The 13,188-nt window shown below is 38.5% G+C and overlaps 1 protein-coding gene across 6 annotated transcripts in view; it reads right to left on the reverse strand.

The window, feature by feature from the left end:
- CADPS (calcium dependent secretion activator) overlaps nt 1–13,188 on the reverse strand; it is a 1,086,201-nt gene that overhangs the window by 433,885 nt on the left and 639,128 nt on the right. For all 6 annotated transcript variants that reach the window (XM_029601011.1, XM_029601008.1, XM_029601007.1 and 3 more), the window contains one exon: nt 10,144–10,356. In XM_029601011.1, coding sequence (XP_029456871.1) covers nt 10,144–10,356 — 213 coding nt within the window. The remainder of the gene's footprint in view (nt 1–10,143; nt 10,357–13,188) is intronic.

The raw sequence follows: 13,188 nt of genomic DNA on the forward strand, positions 1-13,188 counted from the left end.
TCATATGTTGATCTATAGCAAGTGAAGACAGAGGACATAATGTAAACAGATATGGGATAAAATCATAATGACCTTTTAGACTGAATTGCTTTCTTTCTTTGCACCTCGGTACTTTAGAATCTCATCCAGTTCCCCGTACACAGATTTTCTCAGTACATGTTTTGTTGTTGACATTTTAATTGATTTCACTTGCAACATTTAACTTTTTTTCTCTTCCTGTTCTCTAACATATTTTTAAAAGAAAATCTGTCAGCTGTTCCCCTGTCTGAAACAACCCATTTCCCTGTAATCTGGCAGCAAACACATTTATTGGATATGTTTTTGAAGTGATATTTTGCTTTTACAAATTAACTCTGACAGTATGGCATCAAGAATTATCCCACAATTAGGCACAATCTTTTTTTCTAAAACTACCACCTTTGTTATGATCATCTGGAAAAAAAAAAGTCCATCCTAATTTTCTGTTAATATGAACCTTGTAAAGAGTGTGGGTGGTGCAGATTTCTAGTAGTTATATAGTGATTTTGGAGAAAACTTATTTGCTGGTTATCATCCCCTTTATAAAAATTACCTAGAAATGTTATTGGGCATGAGAACATGAAAATAGGACCCCCCCCCCCCCCATGTATAAACCCTCTACAACATAATCTTTGAATAATTCTTACGTTGGGCTAATAAAAGATCACAACCCACAGAGTTCAAATGATTTTCACTATTTTTGGACTCATGATAATACATGTTTGAGAAAAGGGACCCATAAATTTATTTATCTAGAGTGAATTCCTGCAGACATGGATGGGTTTGCCTTGAAAAACTGTACTATAGTAAAAAGGGAACACAAAAATTAACTAGATTAAATAGAGGCCAAGAACAATTTAATATCTAGCAATATTTAAGAAATGTGCACAACAGGACTTAGAAGATTTATTCATTTTGTAAAGCATGTGCCTATCATACCTGTTTGACTTCACAAGAAAGGGGGTATGATCTGGACAGTAACAAACAATGATACTAGTCAACCTCATCAGAAGACATGAAATAAAAAAAATGGCAGTGATTGATGGTAGATTTTTTTAGATTCAGTTATTCTCTCAAAGTATTTTATTATTAGGGGTAGACTAGACTACCATGATGTGTTTTTTTTCTGTAAGATCATTTCACTTCAGCTAAGCACAGTAGTGGGATAGAGAGGAAGCAAATTATCAGGAGATTCCTTGCCCAATATATGCTGTGTAATTGCATGCTATCATTTGGGAGTCTTACAGACACACTATAAGCAGAAATGGAATATTATTATAATGGCCTTGTAAGCTGAATTGACTTTCTTTCTTGACAACTCAGTACTGTGGGCTCTCATCCAGTTTCTAGTACACAGATTTTCTCACAGAATTAACATTTATCGTGTTTCTATCTATAATATATTTAGTGTGGAAAAAAAGGACTGTGAATGAAAGCTAGATCTGAAGTAGTAGAATGAAAAATAAATGTCTATGTTACTTTAAATAAGCCGGCATAATAACCATTATCACTTATCTCTTCAAAATTTGTTGTCATCTAAGTAGTACTGGTGTTACTCTAGGTTTGCTAACAAAAAGAAAGCCAATTTCTACCAAATTAAATTAATTTGTAATCTTTTGTAAGTTTTAATTTTATAAATTGTAGCTGATGAAATTTTACTGTTAAAGCCAAGAAAACAAATGATCTAGAAATTATTTTGCTTATTTTGGCTCTAAAACATATGCAATCAGTTTTGATCTATTTTAAATAATAATTATTAATTTATCTTACTGTAAATCACTCAAGTATTAATACTTTGTATGTTAATAAAAATTAACTTAGTAATGTAACAATTAGCTTTTTTGTTTTTGTTATATGAATCTAAGAGACATTTTAGAGCCTTTTAAAAATATTTGAAGCTGATTCATACATGTATTCTTGACCAAGGTATCTTTTGAGTATGGAAGAAGTGATTTACAGTATGGAGTCACTCATGCACCCACTGTGAATGATTATTTCTGAATTTAAGGCTGCATTCCTGCAATGTAGTATCTGCAAGTTGACAATACAAGAAGGCACAGCAGTGTGCTCATTATTGGTAAATATATAGCTAAACAAAGCAGCTATAGCATATCATAATACTGTCAGATCAGAATTCATTCATTCTTTCTGCAAGTAAGTGCAACATCTCAAAATTCCATCATGTTATTTTAATGCTGCAAGTTTTATGAAAATCCTAGTCAAACACCCCCCCCCCCAAAAAAAAAAAAAAATATATATATATATATATAGATATCTGGTTGAAATAGTGAAGAAATTCTGCCTGCTATCCAGGGGAACATTTATGCAAAACAAAAAAATGATGAAGGAGGAATGGGATGAAAAAGAAAGAAAGTAAAATGGAAGAATAATAGGAGTATTGTATCATGGTCAGGAGGGATGCTACCACCTACTCCTTCTCATATTGCATTCAGAATACTCCACATACATATTTGCCAGCTCTCATGGCCAACAGCTCCAACTCCCTCAAGTAAAGTATGCAATCACAACAGGTTTCAGAAAACAGCTTTTCAAAGATGCATCAAGGAGCTATAGAGTACAACTTTTTAAGGAGCCTAGTGCTTTTAATTCAGAAGATATTGTTTTCTTTTTTGGGATGTATTTATTTAGAAAAAAAAAGGCATAATTTAAAAGTGTATACCATATAAAGTTGTGAGGGGTCATTCTTTGCTGCCATTGCGTTCGAATTTCTTTGACTATGACTAATATATGAGATCACGTTAGTAGCTCATATACAATAGAGAATGCAGAATCTGCAGAAAGATATTGAGATTAATCTGCTCTGGATTTATGGTATATTAAGTAAAAGGCAGTAACATGTTTTTCATTTCCTTTTGAAATAATACTCTATTGTTTAATTTTTTTGCATCAAACCAAAATGGCTCATGTGCTTGAATATGATAGTATTGATTGATGGTTTTTCCCCTCCTTCAAGTACTGCATCAGGTCTTTGGTATCTTCAAGTTTACTGCACTACTGTACCTTTCTGTTCTTTGAAGTATCCATGGTTACCAAACTATTGGTGAATTAGTCCATGCTAATCATTAAAACAAAAAATAATCCAAACAAAAAAAAAATAAAAGAGCAATCGATTGTCAAAGTGCAAAATGATCTGTTGTCAGGCATTAAGCAGTCAACTAGATGCAAATTCCATGGAACAAAGGTATTATTTACACTGTTGTTGAGATGTTAATTAATATTTACATCTTGGAATGAAATATAGGAAATGTTAATGATTGGCTTTACTAAGAGGATCATTTGATGCCAATGTGAAAGCCAGGGAGAGAAGGCAATTATGCAAAACATCGCATGCATCCTAACTTCAGTATGGAAATTTTTACAGCTCAAACCTAAATTCAGGAAAATAACATGAAAAAAGTTTTACTACGAAATCTAAACATGAGAGAAAGATTTAAGAGAGAAAAAAAAGCACATTGCATATGTCAGATAATCTAATCTGATTATCTGAGCTGTGCTAGCTACAGGGAAGCACTTACCCTTGAGTCCAGCTAGAAGTTAGCAGGGTAAGAAGAAACAAACCAGAATAACAAAATGACTAGCAACAAGGCTCAGGAAAGCAGACAGGAGCCCTAACTAGAAGCTAAAGTACTAGGGTTTAGGCAAAGAATGAAAAAAGAAAACTTTTTTTTTTTAAACCCTTACAACTATGAATTTTTCAAAAGACACTATTATACGTCTCCATTTCCTGATGGTGGAGTAAAAAAATACAGTTCTCATAACAGCCAGCTTCTTTTTTTTTAATCATATCTTATCTGATTTGCAAATCATTCAAGCATAAAAATGCATTTAAGATTAAATGTCACATTAAATGAATATGTAAATTCCTGATAATTTTATTTTCAAATGAAAGTTTTTCAAACTGGAAGTACTGGGCATGTTGGATTCTGCTTGATGTACGACTAAGACAAACATGACAAACAATACAGTAGGTGGTTTGCAAACAGGTGGTCACTTTTATAAAGCTTAGTACTACCAATGGGTGTGCTAGAGCATGGCAGGTTTAACCGTTAACTACTTTTCTAAGGTAAGATTAAGAATAGCTTTAGTTTCCAATGACAGAAATATTTTATAGGATTAATGTTTACAATAACTAATATATACTCCTTTTTAAACTGGATCAAAACCAAAATGATTTGAGGCAAACTTTTAAACCAATCAGCGTCATTTCAGCCCAATAAAAGTGATTGCAGGGTCACACCTTAATGAATAGCAGGATCTATTTTTAAATGCCACAGGAAGACACTTCACCCTTCTTTTACAGCTGTCTATCCCAGAAAAAGTAAATACTGTTGACTAGCCATTAGATCAGAGGAAGATGAATAAGTACATTATATATAGGTCTTTAACATCAGACAGCAGAGAAATGGTAACTTGAATGTTCTAAGTTCTAAATAGTTGATACATAAGCTATAGAACAAGAGTGGAGTGTTTAATTTTCTGTAACAGAAAATATTTCTATGGTTTTCAGATACTCTACTTCTAGAACAATAGAAGACTAAACATTAATTTCCAGTTCATCCTACAGTTACAGTAGCTTTCATTGGTATATAACACAGCAAGCACGGAAAACAAGAAACTGAAATGCTATTTCAATAAATATACAACTGCTGAGCTTTAAAAATAAGGACCTTACCTTTCAGTAGGCAAATAAAACCTCTTAAAAATGCAATACTCAGTTTTCATTCTGGTTATTTGGAAGACCTTTTTTTTTTTTTTTTTTTAGCCAGAAAGCACCATGTGTGCATTATGAAATGTGCTAGTACATAAGGAACAATTTAGAAACTCTCAAAATATGAAAAATGTTAGATGATCGGTTTAAATCTTAATAAGGGAAATTGGAAAGGGCAGTTTCAATTTAAGGTGAGGAATGGAAGGCGAAGGTAAAAAGGACGGGATGTGATTCGGGGTGATAAGCAGACAAAGTGGATACATTTATCAGGTGGCAATAGATAAAAAGGGACAGACTGAGCCAGTTTTCTCTGTCCTCCGTCATCATGTACATGAGCTTGTAGTCCTGCTTGTCTAATGAAAATCAGGTCATTACGTGGAACAGAGCAAAAGCAGGACAGCTGTCTCTTTCTCATGACTAGGAGCCATCTGATAACACCATAAATAGACGAAGACAGATAAGAACCGAAGGAAAATAGAGGGTCAGAAACTCACAGGAGGCAAACAGGTGACAGATTAGGAACAGTGATTGGGAGACATAAGATGTAGAGAAAAACTTGGAGGATCAGATGCTGAGATTCAGAGATGGATGGGAAGAGGAAGCCTTGAAAAAGGAAATGTTTAACATGGGCTGTTCTTGGTGTGTGCTAAGGCAAAGCACATGGGAACATTAATGGATGCTTAGGGGAGGACTCGGGAAGGAAAAACATGACAACACTTATTTTAAAGTGATCAAGGCAATGATCAGAATTGAAGCAGACAGGGAGGATAACTTTCAAACCTGTTCATGATGCTGCACGTTCGCGTTTAAGTGGACGCATGGTAGATTTAGCTTAGTATTTTATAAACTGCATAGTTTAAGCTGTACAGTTATAAAATACTGGGTACTTATGCTCTGAAAGTACACGTGTATGTTTCAGAATGCGCATATATTTTCACTGCAATGAAAGCGCTTACTTTTCCTACCTATTTTATAAACATACATGTCTATATTTTAGGTGTGTAAAGAAATAGAGCTTGAACGTATTCAATCTGATTTTTTCTTGTGCACTTATTTGAAATCACCAGTTTGCTGCTAAATCTGCCAGTTCACCCAGTCTGTCTCTGCTTCACCTAGGCACTCCTGCATGTCATCCTGAGCCCCACCTGTTCACCCAGGCCTTCCACTACAAAAATTGCAGGCAAGTTCGATATCAATTGCACTAGTTAATTAGCAGCTGTAAAATTGCCCAAATAATTTAGGTAAGTTACACAAAACTGGTTGTGATAAAATAGCAGCTTCTGCACATACCTCTTCCTCCTGCCTCACAACCCACCATACTCCCCCTTTCTTGTGCCAGCAAATGTGTGCGCGAAACCGAAAATACACGCGTACTTTTGATATTTATAAAATAGCTTGTACACAAATACAGGTTACTTACATGCATATATGTTAATTTCCCATGCATAACCGCTTTGTTAATTTACTGAAAAGCGAGTAGGGGAAATAATGTACTACAGGAATGCTACACAGAGGCAAATCAGAAGGGATGAAATGGGTGAGGTAAGAAGAAACAGGTCAGTTGCTGAAATGGAAAAGGAGAACAATGAAGAGATTTGGGTGAAACTTTGAACTCAGACAAAGGATATGGATGAGATTGATTTAGGAAGAAGTGCATTAGTGAACATAACTGGGTGAGGAACCATAGGTTACAAGGAATTTAAAAGAGATGTACATATATTTAATATGAACTGAGGAAACATCTATTTGGATATTACTGTATATCAGAAAAAGATTTATAGATACAAAGAGCATACACTAGGTCAAGGAACATAGAATTCTTTTCTTTTTTTTTTTGGGTGGGTGGTGGGGGTGGAGGGAGTTGCACATCAGACAAGGCAATAAAACGTGAAGGAGTTCCACTGGGTTAAATTACACCACAGTGTGGTGATTATGTGGTCTTCAGTGAGGCACACAGAAGTTACTACAGTGAAGTACAGCTGAAATATTTACTGGGGTCAAAGGAGTTTTGGGGTTATAGCACACAAAAGTGTAGTCTGGTGCTTATCCTAGTTGAAGCATGCCATGGTAAATGGGATGAAGGAGACAGTAGGAAAATGAAAGAAGGAAATACAGTGAGACGCAGCAAAAGGAATTGCATCTGGGATGTATGAGCCAGGATGAGGTATTTCAGAGTCACTTTTATGTAGCAGGATGGTGATTAGGGAGCACGTGTTTTGATTAAACCTACGGAGGATAAGGGATTTCAAAGAAAAACATGAAGAAGTAGGTCTGGAGCTTATGTTGAGGGAACATAATAAATGAGTGATGAGTAAGTGACAAAGGACAGAATGCAGGAAGACAATGCACACGGGCATATTGTTTTACAATGACACTGAGCCAAAAAGCCAGAAAGAATTGGGATTTGTTCCAATTAGGGTAAGATATTGTTTTGGCAATCTATGTCTTTGTTTTTTAATTGTTACTAAAAGCCAATGGAATCAAGGATATAATGAGTATGCGCAGAGTATGCCAAAAATTCATCAGTCGAATGTTGAACTAATGCACTGTGAGTTCACATCTAATTAGATTTTGAGATAAACCTGAAAAGATGTTAGGTATTTACTTGCACTTTTAACGCACGGTGTGCTTCTATCAAGTATTGCACTTTAAGATAATGATTATCCCACATCTTTTCCAATTAACTCGTTTCCCAGGTTTTACTGTGTAGGATATATTAATATATTAGAAGCAGAACAATCCATGAAAACATTAATTGGTAACACTATGAGACTTTGCTCATTATCCCAGGCAGTGCTTCGAAAGTTCAGACAGTGAGTGCTTTTCAATATCCATTCTAAATGGACTGCACAATTCAACTGGCAACTTATACTTTTAAAACCGTTCAGCAGTTTTTTTGGCTTGCCTGACCATCGCCATGTTGGCCTGCATTTCACAAATGATACCACAGGAGTGGATGTCAAATTGATCCTTGCAATTGTAAGTGTATGGTTTTGGTTTTGTCAGTCTTATTAATATTGAACAACCAGGTGATTCAACCTAGATTACATCTCACTCTTACCAACATAACTGTTGCCTGAAAACAGAAAAATTACATGGAAGCTGGTTAAAATAGCAGTATTGGCTACCAGGCTATCAACTTTGCCTATTTCTTTGTTCCATTGCCTTCTCTTCAGGACTCATTCCTACAGTTCATTTTTTTCTGAACTTCATTCTAGATATTTTCCAGCTTATTGAAAAAGAAGTATGCTTTTTATCATAGTTATATCCTTGCTTTTAGAAGTGTCCTTCTCACTTCAGTTTATATTATATCCAGGAAAAGGAGTGGTCTACTGTTTAAAACAATGGGCTGAGAAACAGGGAAACCATGATTCAAATCCCACGTCTCCCACTGATAATAATCCATGTGAGCTTGGGCAGGTCAATTTATCACTTAAAGGTGAATTTTAAAAGCCTGGCGTGCACCGAAACTGTGAGGAACGCGCACAATCTGGGCCGGCAATTGCTGAGCAGATTTTTAAAAGCCGCCTGTGTATGCGCGCATCTCCCGCTCTGTGCACAAATGAAAGTTCCAAAAAAGGGCAAGGCGTGGGGGTGATCTGGGCATGGGCATTCCTGGATTTCACCTTGAAATTAGCGTGTAAATACTTACATGCACAGGCGTGCACTGGGGCTCCCTGCCACGTAACTATACTTCTGCCATGGATGACATGCAAGTTATAAAATAAAGATAAATAGGCAGATTGGCATGGTTTTAAGGCTTGGGGCTAACAGGGGAGAAGAGAGGCTGTTAAACTAAGGGGGGGTTGGAAGTTCCATTCCTTATTGTGGCAAACTGGGAATGAACTGGGAAAACTGGAAATGGCGTTGGCGCTTGTGGCTTTTAAAATCCCCCCATTTACATGGTAGAAGTAGCATTTGCGCTCTAAGCGCGTGTCCACCTAAAATTGCACACACATGTACATGCACTCAGACGTTTTTATAATCTGCGCTATTATACGTGTCTATGTTATAAAATGGCTGTAGCCCTGGGCGCGAGCCAATGAAGGTGCACACATGTGCACCGACGCGCCAGTTTAAAAGTTACCATTCCAGATTGTAAACTCTTTGAGGCAGGAACTTATTGTACCTGAATTCTAATCATACTTTAAACCACCTTGAGCATCATTTGAAAAGGCAGGCTTAAAATCTAAAAAAATGTTGCCTATATATGTGTATACATACATAAGAACAAACAAGATGCCTATACTGGGTCAGACCAACTTCACAAGTCATCACAGTAGGCTCCTGATTGACATAAATATCTAATGATACATATGATATAAAATTAGAGCAAATCTAGGGGAACCTAATGATTTTTTTGTTTGAATTGCCAACTGTATTTTCTAAAGATATATTTCCCATATGGCTGCTTTAAATTCTAATTCAGTAGTAAACATGTTAATTTTGCATAGGGTTAGTATTACTACTCTGCTATATGCCATATAGTAAGACTCCAACTCAAACCGTCTGTCTAAGCACCAATCCTCTGAGTGAATGAAGTCCCTCTATACAGGGAATGGACATAAATATAAAAGGCTTTGTTTTTGAATGGAGCAGAAGAAACTTCAAGTAGTTGGCCAAGCTGTGCAATTACCTTGGCCACAGGCACGCTTATGAATTTGCTATATATACACCAATTAATATACATTCATACTGGAATTTTAGAAACCATGCACCAATCAAAAACAATTGGTTTACAAATGGCTGAAACAAGTATGTAACTGAGGTAAGACTCAGGCATCTGTCTTTGTCACTTTTAAAAAATAAAAATGCCTGGGAAGATTTAACTTGACCCCTAATGATTTTCTCTCAGTCTATGTGCATGGGGGAAAAATTCTGCATGGATTATAACAATGTTTAATTCTGAAATTCTGCCATGTGCACTGAAGACAGAATCTTTTTGATGTGTAATAAATTTTGATGAAATTTCTTATATTTATATGAATTCATAGAAGAGTGAATTTTCAAAGGAGTAATGGGTGTAAAAGTAGCAATTTTCAAAAGTCCATTTACAAACATAAAATCCCAGTTTTACATGCATAAATCCTTTTGAAAATTACCTCCAATGAAAAGATCTCAGTGCAGTGGAAGTAACAAAGAAGTGTCACATCTTTGTTACTTCTACTGAAACCTACTAGAATACTAGTATTCTCGATAAATCCTTTTTGGATTAAAGATTTATAATTCCCTATAAATGTGGTTTTCATGTCTGAAATATGGGCAATACAGAAAGATAGATAGACAGGTATGGAGAGAGAGAGAGAGAGAGAGAGAAAATATAGCTCATTCACATCAGTGCTACAAAACATTTGACCAACAATGTTGCTAACAAGTACAAGCACTTATTTACTTACAAAATTGTGAGATGGGGGCATCTAACTGTGGCACATTTCCTCCTTTTGCATTGAGTTTTTGGACTTGTGTGGGTGGCACAGGTTTGTGGGATTGACCAGTAGCTCGATACATTGCTTGGACCCAGAGGATGCGATCCTGTTCATCATCGCTTGCAAAGATCACGGTGTCTCCTTCTTTCACTGCATTGAAAAAAGCTCGGCCTCCCTCCAAACCTGGCAAGAGACGTGAATGGTTACAGATCATGCAGTCAAAATGTACTAAGATTCAGTTGAGAACCAGGAGAGCCATGAGAACTTTTGATTGTCACACTGGCATGCTCTTTCTTTATTCACTTGAATCTTTAAGGAAGTTATCATAAATTATAGTTCATTACAATTTAAACCTAGAAAGCTTTTTTTCCCCCTTAGGGGACATTTAATTCTAGTAACAGCCCATTTTTGCTTCAGTTTCCTGGGCTTATTCCTCTATAAATTGAGGTACCAATGAAAGGAATGCAGCATTATTCATTTTACTGATTAGGAATAAATAACACCTTTTAAATATTTTCTTTCACTGTTGGTTATGATTTTTACCATAAAATATCAGTGAACTTGTAGATAGATGGAATCACCAATTTATATTACAAATTCAGTCATATACTGTAAAAGCAATTTTCCAAAACAATCCATGTATCTGGGTAAATACTGATTTACCCAGATACACGGATCCATCAAATCTAGAGGGCATGAATAAAGAGGAGGCAGCAAAACACTGCACGGAGCGGCAGTAGCCACAGAGGCATTCACGGAGAGGGATGCCAGTGGCCAGTGGTTGGTGTTCCACCTTCACGGAGCGGAAGGATGGAGGGCTGCTATCTCAAAAAAAAAAAAAAAACAACCAACAAAACAAACAAACAAAAAAACAGGTGTGGGTAAGAGTAAGGGGCAGGGGTGTAGCCTGCTTGTTACAGCAGTTGCTACCCCTAATTGAGCTGGATGTTCACTTGGATGCAGATACAGCGCTGCTCTCTACATTGGTGGTGGGGTGGAGGGGAATTAGGGCTGGAGGGTACTGGAAGCCAATAGTAACAGGTGGGAGAGAGAAAAAGGGAAAAAAAATGGATAAAGTGCCTAGCTTGCTGGGCAGACTGGATGGGGCATTTGGTCTTCTTCTGCCGTCATTTCTATGTTTCTATGTTACCAGGCATACAGGCTTTTTGAAACATGCCACCCTTCATGCACAGCTAAAGGGGTGCACACTGTAGAACAAAGCATGTACTTTTACCCGCATTGTACACTGTGTATTATTTTCTACAAAAATGAGCCTCCAGAGAAGCGGGGAAAATCGCTGAGGATACTTTTAATTTCCCTTTGAGATCTGGCACAAAGTCTGCAGTTAAAAGTACTCACTGACTTCGCAACTGCCCTATATGTGACCCTTTTGGCAACAATTGTTTGCTCAGAACGGGTGGGGGAATTACAAAGGAGGGCTCACAATTTCATAACCAAAATTAAAACATTGTTTAGAAGAATGGCAATTATTAATAAATTCCATGAAAACCCTTTCAATGCTTTTTTTTGTATTAAGCAGGTGGGTTGTTTAAAAAATAAAATCACTCTTTGAACAAAATGTATACAAAATAAATCAAGTGCATGGAACATGTTGCGCTCCTCCCACGGCTGTGCCACGGGAGGTGCTTACCTTCACGGCCCGGAGGCCGCAGAAGCAGGGACCTTTCCTGCGGCGTGGAGCTGCCGCCGTTCCACGGCCCGGAGACCAGGGTGCAGGCCTTGCCTGCACCCTGGAGCCACCAACATCCTCTGTGCTCCGCGGCCCGGGAGGGCCTCATCCTTGACCTCGGCTGCAGCTGGGGCTGCCTCCACTTCCTTCGCCGGCGGCCAGACGCCGCCACTCCTCGTCGGGGCCTGCCTTCGGCCCTTCTCCGGCTCCTCCTGCTCCTCCTGCTCTCCATCTTCTCAGCGGCAGCATGGCCACTGTCCAGGGTCCTACCCAGCTTCTTCTAGGGGTGAGTCTGCCGCTCCTCACCAGATTTAAAGGGCCAGTCAGGTGTGGTTCTCCTGGACTCTTCCCAGGGAGTTGCCTTCTTCCAGCCCTATAAAAGGGCTTCTCTACCAATCAGTCCTTGCTTCGGCAAGGGGCTAAGTCCTCCCAAGGACTCCTCGTCTCCAGCTCTTGCCTGGCGATCTTCACCCATGGTTCCAGTCCTGATGTTCCGTTCCAGTCCTGATGTTCCGTTTCAGTCTTGATGTCTGATGTCTCATCCCGGTCCTGATGCTCCAGTTTCTGACCAACCCGTGCCTCCAGAGATTCCTTGTTTTTAATCCGAGTTCCAAGTTCCATGTTACATCTGCTCCTGAATCCAGTCCTGACTCCAGAGGATCCAAGGGGTTGCTTCACTCCTGTGCTATGAGACCTTCCGAGCCTGTCCCGCTCCCCACGTGGTCCGCGACCAGCCCTCGGGCTCAGTAGGGCGCGTGGAGGACAGCGTGGTCCACAACCAGCCTCCGGGCTGTGTAGGGCACCTGAGGGTCTTGCTCGCCCCATCTGTGTCTATGCCCAAGTCTTCAAGGACTTTCCTCATCCACATCTGCTCCAAGTCTTCACGTCTGCTCCAAGTCTTCATGCCTGTTCCAAGTCTTCATGGACATTTCTTGCCTGTTCTTGCCTCCCAGACTTGGAGCGTCCTCACCGCAAGGGCAAGGGCCCACCTTCTCCTCACCTTGCGGTGTGGGCAAGGGCCCACATTCTCCTCGTCCCAAGGTGGAGAGCTCCCAGTTGCGTTCCATCCCATCCCATCGCCAGCGCAACAGGTCTCATGCCTGTTTGAAGGCATCAAACCCTTTGCAAACTTATCCGAGCATTTCAGTTACGAGGAGCAGATAGAAATCAGAAACAAAAGGGAGTTTGTTTATTAAAGCAGGCAATGGCTAGCTGTTTTGTTTGGCTACAAATTAGACATTTTTATGGCCCCAAATTGCAATCACAAAAAAAGTCCTACCTCCTGAAGGCTGACTTAAATTTGTTTACATGGTCTGTTACAGTGG

Source organism: Rhinatrema bivittatum, chromosome 4 (genome assembly GCF_901001135.1).
Source record: "Rhinatrema bivittatum chromosome 4, aRhiBiv1.1, whole genome shotgun sequence".
NCBI classification, from domain to species: Eukaryota; Metazoa; Chordata; class Amphibia; order Gymnophiona; family Rhinatrematidae; genus Rhinatrema; species Rhinatrema bivittatum.